The sequence below is a fragment of the Bolinopsis microptera genome, chromosome 8 (assembly GCF_026151205.1).
Source record: "Bolinopsis microptera isolate Bmic1 chromosome 8, MBARI_Bmic_1.0, whole genome shotgun sequence".
In the NCBI taxonomy this organism is placed as follows: Eukaryota; Metazoa; Ctenophora; class Tentaculata; order Lobata; family Bolinopsidae; genus Bolinopsis; species Bolinopsis microptera.
The window spans coordinates 14,399,028-14,427,025 of NC_087079.1; the positions used below are offsets into that span (position 1 = coordinate 14,399,028).

Here is a 27,998-nt window from a genome sequence, read left to right on the forward strand (position 1 = left end):
GTCCTGGAACAGATATTTTACGAGTATCACGTACCCGTTAAGAAGAAAGCGGCGCGCTCTTGGCCCTACTTCGAAGAAATTTAGACCATACAGACGAGTAACATCCGTCAAAGTAGCGCGCACAGCTTTCTTCTCGAAATATTATGGTCCGAGGCAGGGTGCTGAGTTGTACAAATGACAAAGTAGCGTGCGCCGCTACTTTGACATTACTATACAGTTTCCAACTTGGATGCATTATGCAATCAAACCACAACTCATGTTCGAGAATACAAGTGAAACATCGAGAATAGTGTTCCAAATAAATTGAGATTACTGATCAGATTAAGATTAAAATATCCGACTCAATAAACGATTTGCCTTTAGAATTTAAGTTAAATAGGGTAAACAGGTCCAAGGTCGAAGAACTTCATTCAAAGAACTTAATTCAGTATTCAAAATGTCAATTATAAAATAAAATCATCAAATTATGTATCAGTACATTATAATTATTACATTAATGTCGGTAAAGATGATTTCGCTATCACTTTTATAAAAATTTGCTAAAATGTTAGCAAAAAACACCAGGTACTTAAATGGCATAGGAATCTTGACCTTCCTGAAATCATCCTCTCAGTCTCTTCCAAAAAATTAAAAACAGCATTCGGTGGTGATCAAGATACAAACCTGGATAAAAACAAAATGAGCCAATAGTTAGTTCAAAAATGAACTAATAATCAATGTCTTTATATTACACAAAGTATAAATTACAATATGCAGTAGATAACAGTAGGTAACCGACGGCGCCGGCAAACATCACTCCAAATACATCACACGGAGCTTGGCTATCACATTATCAGCAGATCTAAGATATTAGTGATTAGGACGACTAAATGACGACAAATATCATGTGATCAGTCGTCGTTGTCGGTGGTGACAGGAGTTCCACAAGGAGCTAGGTTCCGTGCTAGTCGCTCCGGACGGGAGGTTGAGAACCCCACTGAAAACTCGGACTGATAATTGTCTGATAAACAGTTCTGATCGTAATCTGACACACTGAGGAAAATGAAATTTAGATACGTTAGTTATTCATAAAATTAAATGGGGACCAACATAATAATTATATCGATTTTGAGAACAATAGAAAATGTGGAGATAAAATATCAAATATGATAATTAGTACGAATAAATGTTACCTGTTGATATGATCGTCCCAGATGACGTTGTTGTTAACGTGGTACTGGTAACTGACGGGGACACGTGACCGGGCTGAAGTAGCACGTGATCGCGCGGAGTGCGCGTGAGATCTGGCAGAAGGTGCACGTGAAGGTGCGCGCGAGGAGGCCCCGGGACCAGAGGAGTAGCCCCCGCTAGCTATTGAGGGTGGAGGTCCGTCTGCGATGCTGACATCTGTAGTGCTCTGCACTGGAGCAATACCGAACCTTTCGTATGGGTTTTGTCTGAAAAGATGCTCGTCAAAACTGTGTTACAACTTTGAACTTACACTTACAGAACACATCATCAAGGTCAAAATATATATTCATTACAGTTGCTGAGCTGCAAGCTGGTAATAAAAGGTTAGTCCAGCTGGTTGTCGAATGTTATTTTGTGGCCTCGTACTATTAGCAATAACACAAACACAACTGTTTGTGTTAGTATTTACTCGCTGAGTTAATAACTAACCACCTCTGATTATGATTAATAATTCAACGGAAGATTGGAATATTCAGTATTCGCCCTCTCGTGACCGCATACTTAATCACTCAATCTCCCCTGTTTACTAACGTGTTAATAGGTTTAAGACTGGACCCTATAGAACTGTTAGTGATAGTCTCATAGTGATCTAGAGACTTGTTGTTCCTCCGTTGCCAGGCACCATCCGAACTACATACTGTTGTCTCCAGTTCCGAGTAGGTGTTTGTAGTGACACATACGTTCGTCTCCACCTGTACAGGAGGAGTTTTAGACATTTAGAGACGAGGAAATGAGAGAGCAAATTATCATTAGGTTCCGTTCTAAAATACTTACTGTTTTGTTGCTGGACTGAGTGAGCTGCTTGTAGGTAGATCTGACTCGAGGTAGAATGTTGAACTTGTAGAGAAGCCCAACTCCCACCACAGTCATGAAGAGGGCAGCGAATATTATTATCAGAGTGGGGGCTATGTGGTTCTGAAACAGCGAGGAGAACTTTAAAATAAGTAAGTCAGTCGGATAAATTTAACGGCACACTCATAACAATGTCTGTCAATCAAAATTTGCCCGAAGTTGTACGATTTAAGCCCCAAATGTGGCTACACGCTTTCAACATGGTTCACACGCGGAGCCCCCAGTTTGACAGACCTGATTCCCATCAGTTCGGGGATCTACCATAGTGTAGGTACAGTTCCACTCGTCTGACCGGTCGGAACAGTCCGGGGTCCGGTCGCACCACCGGTTAGTGGCCCTGCACTGGCCATTCTTACACTGTTTCTGTCCCTTTTTACATGCTGAAGTGGGATTATTTTCGGAATTTTTTTTTCTGAATCTTGTAGTTGAACTCTATCACAATTAGTAATGTACAATAAAAATAGTGCATTACTAATTTTGAGAGAGTTCAACTACAAGATTGAGGAAAAAAATAAACCTAAAAATAATGCTTATTATGCCAGTTATGAAATTTGAAGTGAGTAAAAAATGCTATAAAAATCGTAGCGTATATCGATTAATATAATGGATACAAATTCTAGTAAGTTACCTTGGCAGTTAGCCTCGTCCCTTCCATCCTGTTTACAGTGAATAAAACCATCACACACATCAGTGACACTGATACAGCGGTCTCCGCAGTCGAACTGTAGTACGGGATCACATGCTGCGCATTCCTGGAATAGTTGAAATTTATATTGAGTTTTATAACTGGACAGTTGCACTTTGGAAGTTTATAATTTCCAGGTCACAGTAAATTTTCCACCGAAGCCATTCCTGCATGATTTTTTAATGTACTCGATCGTAAACGAGGCGATAATTAATAATGATAATTAGTGTTTGTTTTGACTGTCAAGGTTGCAAAATTGGAACCATGAACTCTTGTAGCTGTGGGTACATTACCTTTGTTAAATTTAATCAAAGTTAGTATGTATCTTGCATTATCGTCGTTAAACCACTTTACTGTATTCTTTTACTTTATTACAATCACTATTTTCATGTTTTGCAAGGCGTTAATTTTAATTCTGTTTCGTCAATAAAATTTAACGAAATTAACTCTAGCAGTCATAAACATCAAACGACTATGTAACATGGCACTTATTGATCCTGCAATGGACGACGACTCTATGACAGAACCTCAAACCGTAGAAAAACCTTTTAAATGTAACCTCTGTGACTATCGAGGCAGGCAGAAATTTTATCTTCAGTCACACATGCGCACTCACACTGGAGAAAGACCCTATAAATGTGAAAAGTGTGATTACTCGGCGACCACTAACGGTAACCTGACAGTTCACATGCGCACCCACACTGGGGAGCGGCCCTTTATCTGTAGTTTGTGTGATTACTCAGCCAAAACAAAGAGCTGCATTGCAGTTCACATGCGCACCCACACTGGGGAGAAACCTTATCAGTGTAAAAAGTGTGATTATTCAACAGCCAGACAAGGAAGGTTGAAAATTCACGATCGTACTCACACCGGAGAGAAACCTTTCGAGTGTAAAAAGTGTGATTTTTCAGCTACCAACAGATCAGCGCTGAAATCACACGAACGTACTCACACTATGGAAAAGCCGTTTGTATGTACTCAGTGTGATTATAAAGCCAGGCAGAGCGGTGCTCTTAAATCACACATGCGCACTCACACTGGCGAGCGACCCTATAAATGTGAAAAGTGTGATTACTCAGCAGCCGTTAGATGCAGCTTGAAAATTCACATGCGCTCACACACCGCAGAGACACCATACAAGTGTGATCGGTGTGATTATCAGTGTAAGCATAAATGTTCTCTTGTGACACACATCCGCACTCACACTGGCGAGAGACCCTTTCAGTGTGATAAGTGTGACTTTTCGTGTTGTCAGAGAGGAGGTCTGACAATCCACAAGCGCACTCACACATTGGACAGACCATACAAATGTGAAGAGTGTGATTACCAGGCAGCACAGAAAGGCTCTCTGGCTACTCATATGCGTACTCACACTGGCGAGAGACCTTACCAGTGCGAAATATGTAACCACTCATTTACCACTAAAGGCAACCTGAAGGTTCATTTGCGCCGACACAACGCAGAAAGACCGTACAAATGTGATCGGTGTGAGTATAAAGCGAAACAGAAAGGGAATCTTAACAGTCACATGCTTACTCACACAGGAGAGAAACCATTTCGGTGTAAAACTGAAAAGTGTGATTATTCAGCAGCTACTGCATCAGCGATAAAATCACACGAACGCACTCACTCCGGAGAGAAACCTTTCACATGTACTTTGTGCGATTATAAGGCTAAGCAAAGTAGTGCCCTTCGATCACACATGAGTACTCACACCAGTGAACGACCTTATAAGTGTGATATCTGTGACCTTTCAACTAAATCTAAGAATTCTCTAAAAGAACACCGTAAAATACACACGGGGGAGAGGCCGTACCCTTGTGATCAATGTAGCTTCTCTGCAAGAGGTAGGTGGAAGTTAATGGTTCATAAACGCACGCACACTAAAGAAAAACCTTTCAAGTGTGATGAGTGTGATTACAGAGGGAGTACTCTAAGTAGAGTAAAGTCACACCAACTCACACATACCAGTCTGCGACCCTACAAGTGTGATAAATGTGGATATCAGACCAAGCTAAAATGCTATCTGAATGAGCATATGTTTATTCACTCTGGGAAAAGACCTCACCACTGTGATAAATGTTCCTACAGTGCCATTACTAAAAGCAGATTGAAGATGCATGCACGGTCTCACAGCGAGGTCCGTCCCCACAAGTGTAATCAGTGCGATTACCGATCCAAAACTAGATCTGATATGATAATCCACAAGCGATCTCATAGCGGGGAGAAGCCGTATACTTGTGACACGTGTAACTACGCAGCATCAACCAATGGGAGCTTGACACGTCACAAACGTACTCACACTGGAGAGAGACCTTACCCATGTTCTCAGTGTAACTACAGAGGGATTGATACGGGGGCGTTACGAATTCATGTGGCCCATACACATTCGGACGAGAGGCCGTTTGGATGCGAACATTGTGATTACAGAGCCAAGGTGAAGAAGAAGTTAAACCATCACGTTAGAAGAGTTCACATAAGATCACGTGATACAAATTTTTCTCGTGGTAAGTTCGAAGCGTGTTTTTTAGTCTACCAATAGTTTGATTTATCTTAGAGTAAAAAGTCTTCAGCTATCTTTCTTTCTTTTTTAATCAAGAATTTACAGTAAGGATTGCAAGTTTCACAAACACTATTCAAAAATCTCCTTCCATTCTCCCTCGCTCTATAATACACTAACTATTGTTTGACGGAACATACCCAGCAGGAGGAGAGAAGACAGAGAAGAACAAGTAAAACGAAAGATAAAGTAGAGATAAAGATACTCTGGTAGTTTGCTTCTGAACTGCATCTCACAGATTACTTTTTAATTTAGCGTTTGAAAACTTGGGATTGAACTGTAGGGCACTTCAGTTCAACATACATTTAAATTGTTTTAATTGGATTCGCCTCTTCTGATAAATTCTGATACTTTTGGGCCCCCCACTTTTTAATTATACCTTAATTTTAACCCGTATGTTTAATTTTATCTATAATTGTTTCCATTGACAGTTTCACTTTGACTTAGTTTGCAGTTTGCATGATATCAACATAATAATTGACAAAAACAAAAGAGTTTAAAGAAAAATACAACTAATAATGAGACACCCCAAGAAACACGCAACAAAAGTAAATTTGTTAGAATTATAAATATGTTATAAATATGTTATAAATATATTATAAATATGTCATAAATATGTCATAAATATGTCATAAATATGTTATAAATATGTTATAAATATGTTATAAATATGTTATAAATGTGTTATAAATATGTTATAAATATGTTATAAATATGTTATAATTATAAACCTGTTCGTCTTCTCCCTCGGCACAGTCAGGATGTCTATCACAGAGCCAAGTTTTACTGATACAAGTACCGTCATTACACTTCCACTCTAACTGATTGCACTTAGCAGCCTGAAGGGGGAGGTGTTACAGAGGTGTTACAGAGGTGTCACAGAGGTGTTACAGAGGTGTTACAGAGGTGTTACAGAGGGAGGTGTAGGTATTTCAGTACAAAACACGGCAGAAGTAAGAAAGTAGGAGTCAGGGTTTCAACAATGATATAACTTATTCGATACTAATGATGGCACCAATAAATCCTGCTACTTCTTTTATTGGTGATGTAACGAGTGACATAAGTGTCAACAATTGCAGAACAAAAAATAAACTTTCCTGGATAATAAACTCAATGCCAGGAAAATCATCACCACTTATTAAAACAAGGTACACGTTTCCCTCAGGACGTTTTAACACGTAGTTAGTTTGTTACTCACCACTCTGGGACACGTTTTAACACTAACAGTAGTTAGTTTGTTACTCACCACTCTGGGACACGTTTTAACACGTAGTTAGTTTGTTACTCACCACTCTGGGACACTTCTTCTCGTCGTCCCCCAACTCACACTCCCTGTACCCGTTACACTTCATCCTAGCTGGGAGACACACTCCTGTTCCTTTACACTTGTACCTGTTGTCAGGGGAGATCAGCAGGGACGTAGCCAGGATTTTTCTTTGAGGGGGGCTGTCGGCGAGCGAAGCGAGCCGACGCATCCAATCAAGCTGCGCAGCGAGCGAAGCGAGCAAGCTGTGGCAGGGGTCTGGGGGCGCAGCCCCCAGCGGGGTCCAGGGGCGGAGCCCCTTGGCGGGGGCTAGGGGGGCGCAGCCCCCGGAAATTTTTTGCGAAACAGGGTGTTTTAGACGACATTTGGCATTAAAGAAATTTGTAGGACAGCAATAAACTGGGATTGAAAAGAATCAAGTACTCACGTAAATTTGGTAACTTCACAACAGCAATCTGCATTCTCCAATCAGAATTTACGACTTACTCAGGCCTCATCGTCTTAAGATTTTTACATTTCCTACGGTCTAGGGGACACTATTGACTATAATTATAGAAGTCTTCTAGAATGTTTGCTTGGATTTAATGACATATATTTACTAATCCACAGTTCAAATCTTTGACTGACTGCAGTCATAAACACAGCCCAGTTACCAGGCGACCATGGGGACTAGGGGGCTTATCTTTTTTCTGGGGTTCGATTTTTTCCGGGGGGGGGGGGGGCTGCCGCCCCCCTAGCCCCCCCCCCCTGGCTACGTGCCTGGAGATCAGGACGTGGTGGTTATTATAATATATGTGTGAGAGTAATAGCTGGAGCAGTAGAAAAGAGAACATAACTGAAGGCAGAGTTTTAAATGCTGATAAGCATTCAACAAAACAATCGGATGATGTCGAATAACCAAGTAGTTTTCTGTTTAAAAACAAAAATTAGGTATCACAACGTGAAATAAAATATATTACGGGGCGCTATTATGGATTAGATTTAAACCTCTCCGCGTAGTTTCATAAACGTTACTTCAAGTAAAGTACGTTATAAGTAAGTTAAAGTAACTAACGTACCCATTACAATCATTAGAAGAGCTGCAAACACTCTCGTCCTCCATATCAAGACAGTCGAGTCTGCCATCACAGAGTGAGGTACTGTCAATACACTTCACTCCGCAAGAGAACTGGGAACTGGAGCACCAGCCGCAGTCAGCCTGGTTAGAAAACAGTCGTCAAATATTGTGATAAGATTGCGGCTATGACTATAGATAGCGGTTTTGCTTTATAATAACTGAAAAGGGCCACTTCATTGCTGAGAGCGTCGAGCAGTCGATAATATATATCAATAACGGAGACGAAGATACCCAACATTTTGGTGTAAATTTAATTAAAATATTCAGACAAGTAAAACTTCCAACCTCATCACTTTGATCAATACACTCAGCGTGGGAGGAACAGACAAATTCACGTGATATACACTCCCCTGAACCACACTGGTACTCGCTCTCCTCGTCACACTTCACACCCAATCTGGGGGACGGGGATTTAGAGTTACTATATTGCTGCCGTAGTGAAGACGTGGCTATCTTCACATTTGTAAGATGATTTGAGAATAAAAGAAGGGCATAAAATCATAATAAATTCCTAAGTATACATAAGTAAAACATGTCTTTGGCCTTAAAAGTAAAACTCATTAAATAAAGCTCAGCATACTTGGTGCAAGTGCTGTTATTTGGGTGTAGGGAGTGCTGTGCAGGGCAATCGCACTTTACACCTGACTCTTCTTTGAAGCAGAAGTGAGTGCAGCCACCATTGTTTATTTGACACTCCGAGTACCCTGGGATTTAGTGGGAATTAGTGGGAATTAGTGGGAATTAGTGGGAATTAGTGGGAATTAGTGGGAATTAGTGGGAATTAGTGGGATTTAGTGGGAATTAGTGGGGATCAAACAGAGACCATGGGTCAGGTATCCTGGTAATGCTGGAAATTGTGGTGCAACAAAAATAACAAAATACCGCATGTGAAATGATATTAATTTATTTAAAAGATTAATTAAATATCCGATGATTTGCAACAAACCTGCATCATGAGGAGAGAAAGCGACGAAACAGGAAGTGTTTCCCACATCTATTACAGTCTCAAACGGCATATCAATCCCGAACATTTGTCTCTCCGCCCCCTCCTGCTCCCGAAGCAGGAACAAAGTCTCCTCCACCCATACCAGAGTGGAGGTGGCGAAGTAGAGGTCCCTCGTTTCAACTTCCTAGTAGGAGAAATATTCTCACAAAAAGTTTTTATTTGTGTGCGCAATGTGTGAGAGGCCGTATACTACCGCCATAAATACAAAATATCTATTAGATAAGTTTGGTAAAAGTGTTGAATAAAAAATGTTGGATAAATAAAAATGCGGGGGGGGGGGGGGGGGGGGGGGGGGGGGCACCTGTTGTAGAAGGTAAGGATACTCGTACAGTTTGTCAGCTATGTTCCAGTATATTGTACTGTTTTCACGAGCTATATCCATGCTGTCTGGACACTGGGTAGTGTTTAGTATCTGTAAGTAGGGGAGAGGATTACTTGTGGAGTAGTGGGAGTCAATCCTGCTTTATATTTAGAAACGTGTTAGGTTCGATCTTCTGACTTAGTGTCACAAATCATTTGATATCCACTTCTGACTTAGTGTCACAAATCATTTGATATCCACTTCTGGCGGAGGCTAGGGTTCATACACTATCGGTCTAAGAAGGTTTGTAGTGTATAGATTTACATTTTTCGCTTCTTCGTAAAGTTGACAAACGATAATATTAAGAGGTAATGCTACAAGATCTGAATATATAAGAATCTGATATAAGAATGTTGAAAACCACTAGCCTGAGTAACGTTAGCACCAGACATGGCAGACTGGTAAAGTGTTCCAACATCGTCACTACATTCCATCCAGAATATCTTACTGAAACAATATTGTCACAGTTTCTAATTTGAATAGCTGGTGAATGATTCATGATGTGAGCCGGTCTTACAGGGAACTTGAACTAACAGCCAACCAAATCAAACGTTCATTTTAAACATTGCTACAGTGTATATACCCTGTATATACAAATATCCTGGACATAATATGAAATCTATAAAATATCAAGTAGGCCACTAATTTCCTAATAGAAGCTCAGGATAAACTGCAATGTAAAGTGGAAGTGTAACAAATAGTAATCGTCAAAACGAACCGGTGTGACGTCACTACGCGTGATGTGACGTCACTACACGTGGTGTGACGTCACTGCGCGTGGTGTGACGTCACTACACGTGGTGTGACGTCACTACACGTGGTGTGACGTCACTACACGTGGTGTGACGTCACTACAAAACAAACCTCTTCGGAGGATCCAGCAGAAGAAAGACGGGCGGGTAACTCGTACGAGCAACTAATCTGTTGTACTGTCCGTTGAGGGTAACACATTTCAGGGACAAAGAGTCACTTTCTGTCCAGTAGATATTCCCCCCTAACCAGTCTACTTGAATGTCAGTAGCTTGGTATGTGCCTTTGTATACTGTCTTGTAGCCTGTACCGTTAACGTGTACCATCTGAAATTACCGATATAGCAAAACATTTACATTACATTTTATATTTATGCATGTGCCCCACGGGGTTGAATTTCTTATCACCATTGATATATATATTTTTTTGAGTAAACATTGGCTGGTACCACGGGCCAGTCCCCGACATGTAATCAATCATGTTAGAAATCAGAATTTACACTAACTATATTAGCGCTACAGCCAACTATTTGTACTGTTCGAAGCTTGTTTATTGACTATTATTTATAATAAATAAGCTATTTTACAACCCATTAATACTCATTCATTCAGAAGAAGAAAATAAAGACAATATAGATATAATAAGATTTAACATCAATTTATGTAAGATGTGTCGGAAATTAATACGATAACCATGCATAGGAAATGTATAAGTAAGATAGAGGAAAGCAGATTAAGAAAGGGGTTATTGTTCTAGGCTAAAATCTCCCGTAGTCCTTGAATGATGCTACATTTTTCGCAGGTCATATTAAAAACAAAGTTATTTATCCCGGATATAAAAACAAGATAAGATTTACAGTGGCTCTAGAAAGTGCTTCGTCTCTATTGGAGTCATACACCTCTCTACCAATGTAGATCACGGTTGCAGCTTCGCATCCGATAAATTTCTTAAAGTCCCCATATTCCACTCCAAGTTTCTTTAGTTTAGGAACAAGTTCATTGTCGATACTTTTCCTACTTTTGTTGTTGATAACAAAAATATTATCTTTCTTTTCGGTCTCTTTCTTTTCGGTCTCTTTCTCTTCGGTCTTTAGTATCGATTTTATTTTATCGGTTACTTGAGAAAGGTCGGCGTTGGATTCCAAATTGATCACCTCAACGATACCTCCAGTAACGTTGTGATCAACTGTAAGTGGTACGACCCGTTGTGGGTTGTAACCTACTTCTCCAGACGAGGATGCTCCTGGATTCGCCAATATATAATTGCAGATGCTGGGACAGGAGCGGAGGTTTCCATTTAGCTGTAATATTTTAAAATCCTCAAATACTTCTTTCCAGAGTTTATCATAATCCGTATTGTCTAGAGTAGTGAAGATTACATTAGTCATTGAATGGTCGTCGCAGATCAGACGTTGACGTTTATCAGATAAGTGTTCGTTAAATAGTAGGAACTCATCAATTAAGATAAGGTCAACAGTGCCTAAAGACTGAACATATCCGACCAGACAGCATATATTCGATTGTTTATATCCTGCTAAATTAACGACGCTGACTCTTCCTTTGGTAAGTTTCTCATCTTCGAAGGACGCTTCGAGTCGTTTGTGAAGGAGGGACATGTTACCTTCTTTATAAAATTCATCTTTTCTGTCATAGATAACGTATGCTACTCTTCTTGCATCTTTCTCTACACTCTGCTCTTTATTCTCTCTACAGAAGAGTTTGGCTGCTTCGTACAACATCAATGTTTTACCTGAGCCATAACAGCCTGAAATGACCAATTTTAGGGTTGTCTGGCATGGTCCTGCAGCAAACTCTTTAGCATTTTCAGAAAGTGTATCCTGAATGAGGTCTATGATTTCGCTCTGTTGTTTGGTCCAAATGACGATGTTCTTCTTTTTTGTCTGCTGATAAATCCCCGGAGTGGTTATACTACCTCCTGTCAAGTTTTTGTGAAGGTGAAAGGGTGTGTCTCCAAAGCGAAGTAGCGTGTTTAGCGTTACTGCAAATTTTTCTATGTCATCTGGGGACACAGTGGCTAGGGTCAGACTTTTGAGGAAGAACTTCCAGGTTTTTTCAAAATTTTCCCCAAAGTTAACTCCGAGGACATACGAATTACCGTAAGGTACGAGATGATCCTTATTGGGTTTCTCAGTCACGGATGTCAAGATAACTGGAGTGATGGGAGTTTTAACTCCAAGGAATTTTTTGATCAAACACATAAACTTCATCCGCTCCTGCTGTCTGTCAAGTTCTGTTTTCAGACTGTCTCCTTTGAAGTTTGCATGTTCCCTTTTTTTGGTTTCGACTAAGAACACTCCGTGCATGGCATCGAACACAACCAAATCGTACTCATTGTTCATCAAGTTCGCCTTTTTCAGCTTGTTATACTTTAAAAAATCCTTCTTCATGTTGTGAAATATGGTTATCTTATTTCCTGAAAAAAGAGAAGAACTTCCTAAACTCTCAAATTTTGTCTGAACCAGTAACTCGTGCTCAAAGCCTGCGGTTTGAACAGGGTTTTTCGTCTTTTCTTTGGGATGACGTTCAGTTGGTCTAGCCTCAGTTTTGTAAAATTTAACTGGATGATCTATCATTGGTCGGATGTATTTTGGGATAAACTCTACGACATTTTTATTTTTGTGATATTGTGACCTGAAGAACTGCTGCAGTATTCCCTTCGATATTCCTTCTTTTAGTGTAACGTACTTTTGGTCGGAGGGTGATGGATTAGGGTGACGGATTCCCAAACTTTCCAAAATCTCTGAGAACTTTGAGAACTCCTCGTCTGTAAATGTCATGTCTGACTATGGTAAGACAGATTATTAAATATCTTATAATAACTATAATTATCACTGAGCTATTGCAACTAGAGAGCGCCGAGCGGTCGATAACAGTCAGCAGTAAGAGAAGTAACAAACATAAGGTAATAAGTAATTAATAAGTTAAGTAATAAGTAATTAATAAATAAGGTAATAAGGTAATAAGTATCATAGCAATAGCCAATTATAGTGCTATATAAATAGCTACGCTTACACCATCACGTCACACGAAAATGCACGGCTTGGGGGGATATAAAGCAAGCAGCTTCAATTAACCAAAACAACATGTACATTGTACACATGATATTAGCAATATTCAGAACGATCGTGATTAAAATCACCATAAGGAAGGCCAAAGAAAAGTTTCACAAACACCCAAATTGAAACAAGAGACACAAAATTACATACAAGATCGTAATAAGAAGGGTAATTATATTAAGAGGAAACGATGTAACAGAGTCGATATATTTTAATGTTGCCATGGCAAGTCCCCATACATCGTGGTCCGGTAATTTCAATGCGTCCTAATACACACTTGTGACCAGCTCACAGAAAATAATGAAATTACATTTTGCTCCAACACAGCGGTAGTATTCAGTTTATACAGCAGCGGAGTACAATGTGATCATCATAATATTCTAAGTAAGTAAGGCCATGTGATATAGACAGGACAAACTTATCAAGAAATATAGAACTAACCTTCGGGGTTTAAATAGGATGGTTGCGGTGATAAAAGGTTTTTATGTCTTATATTGTGGTTTTTAGTAATTTTGTATTTAAATATCCTAATTAATTTGCTTCTGTGATTTCTCTCATGGCTTAGTTTTTCAAAAAGATTCGCTCAAACATTCTTTGAAGCTGATTAACTGACATACTTACACTTAAAACATTAGACTTATAATGTAGATAAACTACGAAGATTTCCTCAAAATTGAGGTGTTTACTGCCTAGATCCAGTATCCAAGTGATCCAACATATCACATTATATCATACCATTCTTAGCATAATTCAATCTTCATACATTTTAAAGCAATAAAACTTGTTTATATCTAATTTAAACAGGTTTAATAAATCCCAAGAAACCCTAAATAGAGTGTTGACAAACCTCAATAGAGCTCCTGACGTTGTCAAGCCAGTATATACTCTGCAGCTCGTAGTGAACAGCTATCTTCACTGCGTTACTCAACCTCTGGTGTGACAACCTGGCCAGTAAGATCACTGTTAAATAACCATGGTGATCTCTGTTAACTAAGTAACCATGGTGATTAGTGAGTTCTGTTAACTAAGTAGCCATGGTGATTAGTGAGCTCTGTTAACTAAGTAACCATGGTGATTAGTGATTTCTGTTAACTAAGTAGCTATGGTGATTAGTGAGCTCTGTTAACTAAGTAACCATGGTGATTAGTGAGCTCTGTTAACTAAGTTACCATGGTGATTTAATGAGATATAATTAATTCTGTTACCATGTGCAGTGTTAACTTACTTATTATACTAATTTAAAGGAAGAATTAAATCGAACTCCTCTAAATTAAAATACTTGCTTTTAAATGTTCATACACTTTCAGAATTCAGATAAAATGTAAACAGTTAGGAAACAGTAACTGATTTAAGAAGTAATGATTTATATTATGGCAAGGCTAAGAAATAAATATAAAATGTATAATGTATTGACTTGGTAGGTGGGGAGGCGACTGCGAGTAGGTAAGGGTTCAGGTCCACACCTAACATACGCTGGGGCGACTCCCTGCACGTCCTTCCATCTGGGTTGTGAGAGGTAAGTTTTAACAACCACGACAAAAACTTCAATATGAGATGCCTTACTTCATTAGAAACATTATAGTAAGTACATGACTTACCCTCTGTGGCACACTTTATAGCACACCAAAAACTCAATTGTGATTTCAGAACCTGGTATAAAAACACGTACCGATATCAAGGTAAGTCCTGAGGGGGCACAAGCAGACACGTGATGTATCAGAGCTGGGTACACACACGTGGGAACAGTTCCCGTTGTTATGACTACAAGAGCTGATGTTTCCTTGCTTTCCTGGCGGGCAAGTAGGGTAGAATATGTAAAATATATCCTGTGACGATACATAAAACCCATAAACAAATACCATATTAACTAAGAGAAAAGACTGAGCATAATATCAAACCAATGGCGGGATAAAATACCATTGTCCCCCCCCCCCCCTGCACCACTAAAAACCCCTTGCAGCACAACTTACCAGAGTGAGAAAGCAGAACTTACCAGAGTGAGAAAGCACAACTTACCAGAGTGAGAAAGCAGAACTTACCAGAGTGAGAAAGCACAACTTACCTGAGTGAGAAAGCAGAACTTACCAGAGTGAGAAAGCACAATTAACCAGAGTAAGAAAGCACAACTTACCAGAGTGAGAAAGCACAACTAACCAGAGTGAGAAAGCACAACTTACCAGGGGGGGGGGGGGGGGGCAATGGCATAAAATGGCATAAAATGGCATAAAATGGAGACTTTTTCTATGGAGAAAATGGAAAAACCCAAGAGTAATTCTCCATTTTCTCCATTTTATGCCATGAATTTTGTCTTCGAAATTTCATCTTTAACACCATTTAACACCTAAATTGGACATCCTAACATGTTTATTCACGCTTACTAGGGGCGTAACAAGCTTATGAAAGCTCATAGTAGTGAACCTCTGCTTTGCACTACTAAAAACCCCTTGCAGCACATCTTACCAGAGCGAGAAAGTACAACTTACCAGAGTGAGAAAGCACAGCTTACCAGAGTGAGAAAGCACAACTTAGCAGAGTGAAAAAGCACAACTTACCAGCGCGAGAAAGCACACCTTACCAGAGTGAGAAAGCGCAACTTACCAGAGTGAGAAAGCACACTTACCAGAGTGAAAAAACACAACTTACCAGAGTGAGAAAGCACAACTTACCAGAGTGAGAAAGCCCAACTTACCAGAGTGAGAAAGCACAACTTACCAGAGTGAGAAAGCACAACTTACCAGAGTAAGAAAGCACAACTTAGCAGAGTGAAAAAGAACAACTTAGCAGAGTGAAAAAGAACAACTTAGCAGAGTGAAAAAGAACAACTTACCAGAGTGAGAAAGCACAACTTACCAGAGTGAGAAAGCACACTTACCAGAGTGAAAAAACACAACTTACCAGAGTGAGAAAGCACAACTTACCAGAGTGAGAAAGCACAACTTAGCAGAGTGAGAAAGCACAACTTACCAGAGTGAGAAAGCACAACTTACCAGAGTGAGAAAGCACAACTTACCAGAGTGAGAAAGCACCATGTCGGTTACATTTACAGTGCTGCTCTCCACAACCATCGTGTCAAAAGCGTTGGTTCCCTCGGCTACACACACGGCAGACATGTGTAGATCTGCCCAGTATGTAGACCCATACCTGGGCATATTGTTCTCAGATGTTTAAATAAGTGATAAAGTAAAACCCCCTTTCCCGCGGAGTTTGTGGCAAAGGAAACAGAAATCAGGACATGGTAAATCGGGCTATTAGTTTTACTGCCCATTGTTTGAGATTCCACGCTAAAAGATAGCAAAGATCCTGATATTCTAATTTGAATGTATCCTCAATATCATAATGTTATGTTCACGTAACTCATAACGATGCAAATAACTAAATAAACCAATAATATTTTCTAACCAGATTGCTAGAGCAAGAGGGTATCTGATGCGAGGAGAACCAAAAGTGTATTTGATGTCAGTACCGTCGAGACTGGACGAGACAACTAGTTTGTCTCGAGCGTCCACCCAAACTACTCGGTCATTCTGCGGCAAAGTGAGGTTATTCGTGAGTTTTGTATTATTTTTTATTAGGTATATTTTTTCTAAAAAAGGACTAATAGCTATAGTGTATACTAGGGATTGGATCGGAAATGTTTGATGGAAAGTCCTCAAAATGAACGAAAAACAACCGACGAAAAGAACAATACCTGATAGTCAATAGTGATATCAGTGGGCCAGTTGGATAGCCTGGTGACGAGGGTTGTAACGTTGCTACCGTCCATTCCTGCAGACCTAATCACAGCGGAGTGAGCTTCCCATCCTATCCAAAACATCTTCCTGGTGAAACATAACATCATACATCCCTCCTTATTAAATCATACTTATTTTACGATACAGAATTTACTCTAACTAAAGAAACGATTTCCTTTTTACTTACTTCTTAAAAGCGGTAATAACATAGGGTATAATTATGATATTATAAAAGATTCCCCCCTTCGATGCGAAGCAATAATGCTAGATTGCGCGGCGCGTCGAAGCGTCGAAGTCCTCCAACCCCTGACCAATGATGAACTCACCCGGAGACAGGATACACCACGAGGGAGGTAGGATTAACAGCATGTTTCACCAGCACCTTCTTCAGATCACCGTCTAGAGATACCATGTTTATAGAGTCCCGACCTTCATCAGACCAGTACACTGTCTCTGATATCCAGTCTACTGATACGTCCTGTGGGGGTGGAGTAATCACTTTATAATTACTTAATAGGAAGTTAATCATCAGTTCTTTTAAAATCAGTCAATAATCTGTTAATAATGTGGTTCGTTTTTAGAAAAATGTACAATATAAACGCACAAGGAACCTAATATGAACTAGAAACGGATATACGATAAGATTTAAATAAGTGAAACGAGTCCAATCGATATGATTGAGAGGATTGGTTCTAACCGTGGGTTTGACAAGTCCGTCAAATACAATAGGAGTGCCACCTGCGATGCCATTTTCTGGTATTTTAACTCCTTTAAGGTGTGTCTTTAAGATTGTTTTGTTTTTTGCGTCAATCCATACCAGACATTCCTAAAATGGGATTAGATGGAAATATTGGTTTATTGTATCGTGCAAATTAATTAAAAAATCAGTAACTGTATTTCCAAATAAACTGCAGTTTAATATACACTTAAATATTATGATCTACAAAAAGGACAACTTAATCTGATTTGAGCCTATAATCAAACACATGCCATACATATGTCTCATTTCGAACTTCAAGTACCCAATCAAAAACTGAGCACCAAATAACAAGCAAATAAATTATCTAATAAAGAAAAAGAAACTTACCTTGTCCTCAAAGTAGTCGAGAGCCACGATACTGGACCCAGGTTGGTGTACGATATTCTCCCTCCCGGCACTCCCCGACACAGGGAAGGTATGGATGCGCTGGATGTACTCTCCCAGGCTAAGGTAAAGTAGAGGGGGCTCCTGACACGTCACCTCGTCAGCGGAGAGGATGAAACCGTCAGCACATCCACATCTGGGCGAGGTATCATTAAATAACCGAAACAACATATTGTATAATGACGTTATAGTTCCCACTAATATGTGGGGTTGTGGGTGGGGTGACGGCCGACAGGGTGTATGGGAATTGCCAACTATTTAAAAAAATTTTTTGTGAAGCTGCAGATATGGGGATGCAGGTTTGAGTTTTGACGTGCAAGTTACAGAAGATGGGTTATCAAGCGCACGTCGAAATTTAACCTTTTGGTTACAAATAATTTCCCTTCATCGTTATCGGTTATAAGATAAGGGTTAAGCATGCCAAGACACGGTTCGGTAAATCACTCTCAGTGCCAATACTCCTACATCCTGATGGGCTCCCAGCAAAAGGAACTGATTGGCTCCATGCGACGCACTAACTGCGTTCTTGTTGGCTCCATACTACTAAATTGCTAGTGCTGCTTCGTTTCGATTGGTCAGAACGATCACGTGTCCTTATGCTGATCTACCATTGGTCTGTTTGATCTTATCTCACTGCTGATAAAGATAACGACTAACATCTTGATCTTTTCTAGCACACGATCGCGGTTCTACTTTAATACCATGAAGATGATCTTATTTCCAAATTCGAGCTGTAAGTATAGTCAATGTCAGTATGTATCAATGCGTGATTAGATGTGACAACACTGATTTGAAAAGTATCCAAAATAACCTCATATTATTTAGACAATTAGTTGTATAAACAACCGAATTTAAACAATTGCCAAGCGACGATTTTGTTTACATAGACGATAGTACAACTAAGCGACTTATCACCTACAATCAATTAAACTCATTTACTGAACAATCCATTTTTGTTTGCTTGTCCTGTTGTGAGAAGAAAATGGCGTACAAGATCTTACTCGCATTGCTCACCCTCCAGGTGTTTACCCTCGCGGCTACTCAGCAGCTAAGCAGCAAGAAGATCTCCGGCAATGTGAAGGATGATATTCTGAATCCCGATGTTAGTGTTTCGGAAGCGTATAAAATGTACATGGAGGCGTACACTGATCCAGAGGATAAGCTGATGTTAGCGTCGACTGACCCGAACTCTCATAAGAGACAGAGGTATGCATTTTCAAAAGGGAATTCGCAAAGTTTTAAACTTATATTTTCCACATAAATTAAAAGGGCCTTCACTCTATAGCCAGTTTTGCGAATATCGGATCCGCTTTCAACAAAATAGTACCAGTGGCCCTAAACAAGGAATATATATCAGGAAACTGCAGCAGCAAGTGTTTTCACGGAACCTTAACAAATGTAAATCTCACAACGAGAAGTTTAAGAAAGGAGAGACTTCCTACCAGTGTACAGTAAACTCCTTCATTGTTATGGACACCTCCACAAGGAAACAATATTTGGGATTGAGTCAGAACATGAGTCTGCTAGAGAACGGGAGGAACAGCCGACCAGCTGCTTTGCAGTCTTCTGGGTCACTGCAGGCTCTACCAAATACATTCGACTGGAACAAGAAAGGGTACGTACATTGAAATTTCTTCCTTATATATGTCTTATTGCGTGATTAGTAATTGCGGCTATCCCTTATGCTTGCCGAAGTCTCTTAAACCCAAAGTAGGGTTAGTAATAGCTGATAGTTCTTATATCTTCCAGGTACGTAACACCAGTTAAGAACCAGGGAGGATGTGGAAGTTGTTGGAGTTACGGTGCTATTGGACCGATAGAGTACGCCTACAAGGCAGCTACAGGAAAACTTCTCTCATTTTCTGAACAAGAACTCCTCGACTGTACCTATGAGCATCTTGGAAGTGATGAGGACGGCTGTGAAGGTTCCTGGTATACCTCAGCCTGGGACTTTGTTATAGAAAAGAACCATCTCCCATCTGAAGCTAACTACCCTTACAAGGAAAAGGATGGGAAGTGTGTCCATAATTCTCATTCTAATGATATTGCTGGAAAAATTCAAGTTACAGGTTACACCCAGTCCGCTAAGACAGAAACTGCAGTTTTGACTGATCTGGTGAACAAGATGCCGCTAGCTGTTGCCTTCACGGTTGAGGATAATTTCTACAGTGTTGGAGAGGGTATATACGACGGATGTAAGAAACCTACTCACCCTAATCATGCTGTCATTTTGACAGGATATGGTACAAACTTCTTCGAGATTAAAAACAGTTGGGGTGCAGATTGGGGAATGAACGGGTTCGCTAGATTCGAAAGAGGAAGAGATATTTGTGGGCTTCTGTCGTATGCTTACTACATCGAGTACAAAGACTTGGACGAAAACGATGGAGGTAAAGATGAAAGTGAAGATGACGAAAAAGATAATGAAGGCGAGGAAAACGAAGAGGAGAAGGACGAGGAGGAAAATGAGGAGGAAGAGAACAATGAGGACGAAGAAGAAGAAGCAACCGAGGAGAATAAGGAGGTGAAAGAATGTAGAGAACCCAACGACAAACTAGGTTTGAACTACCGAGGTACCATGAGAACGACAACCTCAGGAAAATCCTGCCAAAACTGGGAGTCCCAGAGCCCCAACGAACACACCCGAACTCTAGAAAACTACCCAGGGACCGGGATAAAGAACAACAACTACTGCCGGAACCCAGACCACGAAGGAGCAGGTCCGTGGTGCTATAATTCCGAGTCTACAGAGCCTAGGTGGGAATACTGTGATGTTCCGGTTTGTGGAGAAGATGAAGAGGAGGAAAGTGGAACTGAGGGTGGAACTGAGTGGGCAACAGAGTGGGCAACAGAAGATGAAGAGGATTGTCTACCAGAAGACGATCCAACAGGATTATACTACAGGGGTTCTATCAGCAAGACTGAATCAGGTCGGGAATGTAAAAGCTGGAATGATAACAAGGGAGTTGACAAGAATTACTGCCGACGACCAGATGGGAACTCTGCGATTAAGAAACCTTGGTGCTACACCAGAAAAGGGAGAAACCCACGATGGGAGTACTGCGATATTCCTAACTGTGAGAAGAAAGAAGAAGACAGTTCTTGTACTGATGATCATGAGTATTGTGCTAATTGGGCATATCTTGATTTTTGTTCCGAACCGGGTTATAAAGAGTTCATGACCTCTACATGCAGAAAGTCGTGTGAAGTGTGCGGAGGAGACGAAGAAGAGCTCAACTGCATGGACTATCAGGAAGACTGCCCTGCTTGGGCTCAAAAAGGTTTCTGTAATTCTGGTAGCCTCCACAGTGACTACATGGAGATGTACTGTGAGAAGAGTTGTGGAATGTGCGGCGAAGGAGGCACTGAATATAAAACAGAATCATACACCGAGTGGTGGGAGAGGAAGTCAGACAAAACCACTGAAACTGAAGCACCCTCGACCAATTATTCGGATAAGAACACTGATAAAACAACTGAAACTACAGCATCCTCGACTGAAGCACCCGCAACAGAAGAGACCAAGGAGAAGACAGAAGCTCCAGAAGAAGAAGAAGAAGAAGAAGATAGAGATAATGAAGAGTGTGGAGGTGGATTAACAAGATGTTCCGATGGTGTTTGTAGACAAAGACACATGTGCTAAAACAGAGATTGAGTACATAATGATATATCAAACACTGATCAATAAATTACACATCCAAATTTAATGCAGAAGCTTTTTATGACCAGTAGTGTTATTTTTATCCCTGTCATTGTATTTGTTACAATATTACTTGAAAATGTGAACAATGAATTGTTTAAAAACTAATTTAAGTCGTTTCCATTGCATTGAACAAGGTCAAATTTAAACAGGATTAGCAACTCGGGTTTATACAAGTTGGTGCACTTCGAAATACCTTCATTTAAAACTTTCTAATAAGGCATGATCATGGGATGAATGAGCATTGAACACCTTGGCCACTCTACAATTTACAACATTCCCCTGCCACGATGATTACCTTTGACATAATCTTCAACCCACGAACGAAAAAAATTCGCTGATCCTAACTACAGTAATTGAACGACTTGCTCTTCAGCAAATAATTGACCGGTTGGATTTTATCGTGTTGCTATTTCAAACACAATATCGAAATTAATTTTTTTAAGTGTTTCAACTGCACCCAAAACCAAATCAATTAAGCCCAATCAAGCTCCTGCGTTAAAAATAAAACCGTGTAAAATAAATGTGAGCGAAAAAGCTTAAGTGGCTTAAATCTAACTTGTCATAAGCAATATCACTAGCTGCACAACACCGGATTTTCGTGTCTTAGATAAAAAATATGTGCCAATCACTACAAATCTGAAAGCGTGGCTTATTACCAGGGCCTCCGAGAGGGCCGAAATCCGGTGAAACTCTCGGGCCCCAAATCTTCAGGGACCTTACTTTGTTTATTTTAGCAAATTTCCCTCCTGTTTGAACTTCCGACAAGTATTCATTCCTTCTCAGACTATTCTAACTAGCAGGAACCCGTATAACCCTAAAAAAACTAAAATAATTATTACTTATTTAATTCGCGTTTTTGACACCACTTGGGGGTCCAAATTTTGGGCTCTAAAATTCCTATTCCTTGGCCAATTTTTTATTTTTTCATGCTTATTTGGAGGCCATTAAAACATTTGACTCAGTCAAAAAAGTTTCAGTTGTATATCTTTTATGGTTTTTGCGGAAAGTCGCATTAAAGTAGATGCCGCGGTGTCAGTAAAATGGTACGGATAAACACAATATATATATCGTCTCGCTTTATATATAGTAAGATTAAGCCTGAAGAGTAAAGCCAGCCTATTGTTGCTATCTAATGTACGAGGGGTTCAATTAAGGATGTAACCCGACTTACCCGATGGGCCTGATTGTATCTTAAAATCATATCTACTTGTCTTTTCGTTTCAGACGATATCAAATATGGATACGTATGTCAAACACGCACAAATTTCAAAACTTTGCATTTCACGTTTGGTATCTCATTTGGGCCCTGTTAAATCAACGTTGAATCAGTTTCATAATCTTGCAGTACCCCACCGATCAATTGGAACAAGGGATGGTTATAACTGGTCGTTTAAGAATTTTAAATAAATCCAAAATTTGGATATTAGAATTGATACTTATCATGCTTATCGATACTTATCATGCTTATTGATACTTAAATACTATGAAGTCGACATCTGTTATTCGAATTTAGTATTATTTCTCGGCTTTAATATCAGTGATCATATTAGATCATCCTTTGTTTAAGAATTAAATATTCAACCAAAACTGAGAAGTTTGTTGTAACTTGTACGTGCACTGATATTTTCTATTTATAAATATTGAAATATATTATGTTTAACAGCATATCGTAATTTGTAAATTAAATATTGGAATGTTTCCAAAATCACACTAATTAATGATTAAATAAACAAACAATCAATTAGCAACTACCAGGCGATAATGTTGTTTAAATACACGATTAATGTAACTAAACTGCTTTTCCACTTCAATAAATCGATCTCATTTACCAAACGATCATTTTAGTTAGTTGTCCACTTGCGAGGAGAACACATGGCTTACAAAATCGCATTTCTGGCCTTCCAGCTGTTCACTCTCACAACAACCCAGAAGCTGAGCAGGAAGAAGATCTCTGGCAATGTGAAGGATGATATCCTGAACTCTGATATCAGTGTTTCCCAAGCATTTGAAATGTACATGGAGGCGTACACTGATCCAGAGGTCAAGCTGATGTTAACATCTACTGGTCCTAACTCTCATAAGAGACAGAGGTAGGAAATATCACCAAATTTGAGCTTGCGTTAGAAGTTGTTTCCGTGCAGGAGAGAGTTTTTATTCACCAATACCGAATCGTCAGTTCTGAGTTCTGTACTGGAGATGCTAACCATAAACCACTCTCAGAAATGTGTTTTCAAGGAACCTTAACAAATGCAAATCTCACAACGAGAAGTTTAAGAAAGGAGAGACTTCCTACCAGTGTACAGTAAATTCCTTCATTGTTATGGACACCTTCACAAGGAAACAATATTTGGGATTGAGTCAGAACATGAGTCTGCTAGAGAACGGAAAGTATACCAGACCAGCTGCTCTGCAGTCTTCTGGGCCACTGCAGGCTCTACCAAATACCTTCGACTGGAACAAGAAAGGGTACGTACATTGAAATTCCTTTCATTTTTTGTACAAAACCTATTCCTTTTATTTTTCTCATTATGGTTTATTCTGCAACTCTTTCGGTTGTCTTATACCAAGTAACCATAGTTCGCTCACAATTTGATGATAACTGACGTTCACATATTGTCAGCATGTTGTTGACATTTTTGTCCTAGAAAAGGCTCGGGGCCCTTATTGAACCACTAATCCCTTAGGTACGTTACACCAGTTAAGAACCAGGGAGGATGTGGAAGTTGTTGGAGTTACGGTGCTATTGGACCGATAGAGTACGCCTACAAGGCAGCTACAGGAAAACTTCTCTCGTTTTCCGAACAAGAACTCCTCGACTGTACCTATGAGCATCTTGGAAGTGATGAGGACGGCTGTGAAGGTTCCTGGTATACCTCAGCATGGGACTTTGTCATAGAAAAGAATCATCTTCCATCGGAAGCTAACTACCCTTACAAGGAAAAGGATGGGAAGTGTTTCCATAATTCTCATTCTAACGATATTGCTGGAAAAATTCAAGTTACAGGTTACACCCAGTCCGCTAAGACAGAAACTGCAGTTTTGACTGATCTGGTGAACAAGATGCCGCTAGCTGTTGCCTTCACGGTTGAGGATAATTTCTACAGTGTTGGAGAAGGTATCTACGACGGATGTAAGGATCCTACTTATCCTAATCATGCTGTCATCTTGACAGGATATGGTTCGAACTTCTTCGAGATTAAAAACAGTTGGGGTGCAGATTGGGGAATGAACGGGTTCGCCAGATTCGAAAGAGGGAGGGATATTTGTGGAATTCTCTCATATGCCTACTACATCGAGTATAACGATTTGTACGAAAACGATGGTGGAAACGGAGGTGACGATCAAGAGGACGAAGGAGAAAACGAAGATGAAGAGGAAGAGCAAGCAGAGGTTAAAGAATGTAAAGAACTCAGCGATGAATTAGGTTTGAACTACCGAGGCACTAAGAGCACAACTGTGTCAGGTCTGCCCTGCCAAAACTGGGAGTCCCAGAGCCCTAACTATCACTCCCGAACCCCAGAAAATTACCCAGATACCGGTTTAGAGAGCAACAACTATTGCCGGAATCCAGACCACGAAGGAGCAGGTCCGTGGTGCTACAATTCCCAGTCCACAGAGCCTAGGTGGGAATACTGCGATGTTCCGGTTTGTGGAGAAGAGGAAGAGGAGGAAAGTGGAACTGAGGGTGGAACTGATTTGACAAGTACAACAGAAATGCCAACAGAAAGTGACGATGATTGTCTACCAGATGATGATCTCATAGGAGTAAATTACAGAGGTTTTATCAGTATGAGTGAGTCTGGTTTAAAGTGCCAAAGCTGGAACAGGCAGCGTCCAAACAAGCACTCCTTCAAACCCAGGAGGCACCAAGACAAAGGACTGGAGGAGAACTATTGTCGGAATCCAGATGAGGAGTCGGAGAGACCTTGGTGCTACAATAGTCACGGTGTGAACCCACGATGGGAGTACTGCACTATTCCTAAATGTGAAAAGAAGGGGCAGGATAGTTCTTGTACTGATGATCATGAGTATTGTACTAACTGGGCATACGAAAATTATTGTTCCAACTCCGAATACGAGGAGTTTATGGTGTCCACCTGCAGAAAATCCTGTAAAGTGTGCAGAGAAGGAGGGGAAGCAGAGGAAGCAGAAGAGGCAACAGAGAAAACCTGTGTTGACGAAGAGGGTGACTGTCCAACATGGGCTGAGAGTGGATACTGTCAAGCTAGCAGTATTTACAGTGACTACATGGAGTTGAACTGTGAGAAGAGCTGTGCAAAGTGCGGAGAAGAAGAAGGAGGAGATAATGAGAAGTGTGGTGGAGGATTGACTCGGTGTTCTGACGGATCTTGTAAACATATTCATATGTGTTGAATAAACTCAGTGATGACAATGTTCCATCGTTCTGATGAAAGTTAATCGATACATCACGCCCAATAAGACTCATATTATACATAAACTAGATAACCAGATTTCGAACTTTTATGATATAATGCAGCATTATTTTTGTACTCATCTGTTAATTTCCTAAAATATATGATTTGTTTTTGGATTATTAAACAAGTTTGTTTTTATTGAACAATAATTTAAATTAATATAAGTTATTGTAAGTTGATCACCATAAAGTGGAACTGTCCATCAAACAGTGCGGACAGCTACATAACTAGTGGAAAAGGTGGGTACTGCTGTTTCTATGGCCTGTTCGGACTTTCATTCTTGGCCTAGGTCATATGGGACAAGCGACCACTGCAAAACAGAAAGACCACTGCTCGAGAAGGCGAAGGTTATCAGGCTTCAGCGTTGCTCGGTCCAAATGGAATGGAAATCAGAGCACAACGAGGATTCCTTTCGTTCTGCTTCATTTCTGCGGCAGAAAGAAGAGAGATTGATCCGGTTAGGTATAATCATAGCTTTCCCACAAAATCAACCACGGGGTATAGCAAGCGCTAAAAAGAAAGATATAGTTCAAAAACTTTGTAGACTTATGAGCCCCCGCAGTATAGTATTTTGGGTTGATCTTCCCAGCTCTGTCCATGTATTTGATTAATATTTATTAATGTGTATTTTCATTTACCATTTACCATTTATTTATGTACAGGATTATTTACAATTATGTTATATTCTTATACGCTTGTTTTTCTTTGCCTTGCGTTACGATATCAATTATCATTAACTAGAAACCCGCTAGTCGAAAGCTTTGTTCGAGGAAATTTAAAAAATCAGTTATGTTTTAATTTTTATTCATCATCTACGTAGCTCTGTTATACTGTAGAAATTATGGATTTTGTCGTCAAGTTTTAAATATAAATAGATATATTCTCGATAGTATTGCCTGAATAAATAGTATCTGGATAGAAGATTTGTAAGATTTGTTAGGATACAATACTTGAGTAGGATCAATGTGCCTCGTAACGTGTAAAGCTGTAGGTACTTCGCACGACAATAGCTGGATAACGCAACATTGTTCACACACGTTTCGTGTACCTTCTTAGCTTATCAATTTCAGTGAATGGGATATTGACTTTGAGTAGGGAATGTTAGGACATGATTGGATCTTGTGATGTAAAGTAAGAATAGCTAATCGCATGTAATACTCAACAAGCTAGTATGTTTTTACTACAAGCTTACAGGAAAAATGTTTCATCCTTTTATTTTGTGCTCGATACTCGGCCTGGGTCAGCTGCCTTATAAGCTTATAGAGCGAAACATATCTATTCATTTCTATAGCTCATCTTATATACCTCATATTCACACTGTTATCAATCTACTTTTTTGTTCGTATTGATTCGTGATAAAAGAGACAGTTTCAATATTCCGTATTATTACAACCTGTTCCTGACCATGATACATTTTTCTTGTACGATTTTAAAGCTTTTTTCGAGTATGAGTGTTGTGCCTTATAACATGGTAAACACTAAGTTATCTGCTTACCTAGCTCATAGGCTTCCTCAAACCTGTACATCCGCTAGCTGAACGCTTTATTCAAGGAAATTTAAAATCAGTTATGTTATAGTTTCTTGTTATCATCTATCTATCTACGATCTAGCTCCGTAATACTGTAATATAAATTGTATGGATTTTTATTTGCCGATAACGATAAAGGTTTTATTTAAGTATTCCCTAATCGATACTTTTACTGCATCAAAAAACATCAATCACAACCAAAGTAATGGATAGTCATAGGCCTCATAGTGTAAATTGTAATTTGAGCTAGTTATGACGTATCATAGAGCATGACAACGCGCGTTGCTTATCTGTTCTTGCTCGCGCACGTGCAATCTCTTGATGTTGCTAAGCAACAACGCTGTTTACCTTGACTAAAATAACGCAATTATTCTAACGTTTATTTTACCTCACTTCCGACGTTAATTATAGAAAATCTAAAGCCTTAATAAAAATTCTAAGAATGCTATAGCCTATTTCTATCCTTTTTTTACAACTCTGCTAAAAATGGCGAGGTTTCAACTCGATTTGCGAGCTGAAATTTGTCACGCCAGAGGGTCATTTTTAGGTCAATTT

At 39.7% G+C, this 27,998-nt stretch overlaps 4 protein-coding genes across 5 annotated transcripts in view; 3 read left to right on the forward strand and 1 right to left on the reverse strand.

Annotated features, from left to right (window-relative positions):
- Positions 1 to 27,998, reverse strand: part of LOC134819489 (low-density lipoprotein receptor-related protein 5-like) — a 59,474-nt gene that overhangs the window by 18,083 nt on the left and 13,393 nt on the right. Inside the window, exons 15-38 of one of the 2 annotated variants that reach the window (XM_063829445.1) lie at positions 17,720 to 17,912; positions 17,330 to 17,458; positions 16,959 to 17,110; positions 16,590 to 16,719; positions 16,301 to 16,425; positions 15,912 to 16,042; positions 14,571 to 14,690; positions 14,316 to 14,403; positions 13,749 to 13,845; positions 9,940 to 10,151; positions 9,444 to 9,522; positions 9,016 to 9,126; positions 8,655 to 8,838; positions 8,289 to 8,412; positions 7,994 to 8,105; positions 7,650 to 7,789; positions 6,617 to 6,719; positions 6,059 to 6,166; positions 2,711 to 2,834; positions 2,317 to 2,462; positions 2,005 to 2,145; positions 1,762 to 1,922; positions 1,173 to 1,436; positions 288 to 1,032 (exon numbers count right to left, since the gene is read on the reverse strand). In XM_063829445.1, coding sequence (XP_063685515.1) covers positions 891 to 1,032; positions 1,173 to 1,436; positions 1,762 to 1,922; positions 2,005 to 2,145; positions 2,317 to 2,462; positions 2,711 to 2,834; positions 6,059 to 6,166; positions 6,617 to 6,719; positions 7,650 to 7,789; positions 7,994 to 8,105; positions 8,289 to 8,412; positions 8,655 to 8,838; positions 9,016 to 9,126; positions 9,444 to 9,522; positions 9,940 to 10,151; positions 13,749 to 13,845; positions 14,316 to 14,403; positions 14,571 to 14,690; positions 15,912 to 16,042; positions 16,301 to 16,425; positions 16,590 to 16,719; positions 16,959 to 17,110; positions 17,330 to 17,458; positions 17,720 to 17,912 — 3,316 coding nt within the window. In that variant the 3' untranslated portion in view covers positions 288 to 890. Of the gene's footprint in view, positions 1 to 287; positions 1,033 to 1,172; positions 1,437 to 1,761; positions 1,923 to 2,004; positions 2,146 to 2,316; positions 2,463 to 2,710; positions 2,835 to 6,058; positions 6,167 to 6,616; positions 6,720 to 7,649; positions 7,790 to 7,993; positions 8,106 to 8,288; positions 8,413 to 8,654; positions 8,839 to 9,015; positions 9,127 to 9,443; positions 9,523 to 9,939; positions 10,152 to 13,748; positions 13,846 to 14,315; positions 14,404 to 14,570; positions 14,691 to 15,911; positions 16,043 to 16,300; positions 16,426 to 16,589; positions 16,720 to 16,958; positions 17,111 to 17,329; positions 17,459 to 17,719; positions 17,913 to 27,998 lie in introns of those variants that run through there. The other variant, XM_063829443.1, reaches the window with a different exon arrangement.
- LOC134819809 (zinc finger protein 513-like) lies at positions 3,249 to 5,540 on the forward strand. The gene is made up of 3 exons (XM_063829957.1): positions 3,249 to 3,737; positions 5,100 to 5,228; positions 5,475 to 5,540. Exons 1-3 carry the CDS (start codon positions 3,249 to 3,251, stop codon positions 5,538 to 5,540), a joined length of 684 nt encoding a protein of 227 aa, XP_063686027.1.
- Positions 18,710 to 21,582, forward strand: LOC134820082 (uncharacterized). Its single transcript, XM_063830303.1, has 3 exons — positions 18,710 to 18,982; positions 19,134 to 19,391; positions 19,526 to 21,582. The coding sequence occupies exons 1-3, from the start codon at positions 18,759 to 18,761 to the stop codon at positions 21,417 to 21,419; spliced, it is 2,376 nt and encodes a 791-aa protein (XP_063686373.1). The 5' UTR covers positions 18,710 to 18,758; the 3' UTR covers positions 21,420 to 21,582.
- LOC134820046 (uncharacterized) lies at positions 23,318 to 27,315 on the forward strand. Its single transcript, XM_063830231.1, has 3 exons — positions 23,318 to 23,569; positions 23,700 to 23,945; positions 24,164 to 27,315. The coding sequence occupies exons 1-3, from the start codon at positions 23,352 to 23,354 to the stop codon at positions 25,851 to 25,853; spliced, it is 2,154 nt and encodes a 717-aa protein (XP_063686301.1). The 5' UTR covers positions 23,318 to 23,351; the 3' UTR covers positions 25,854 to 27,315.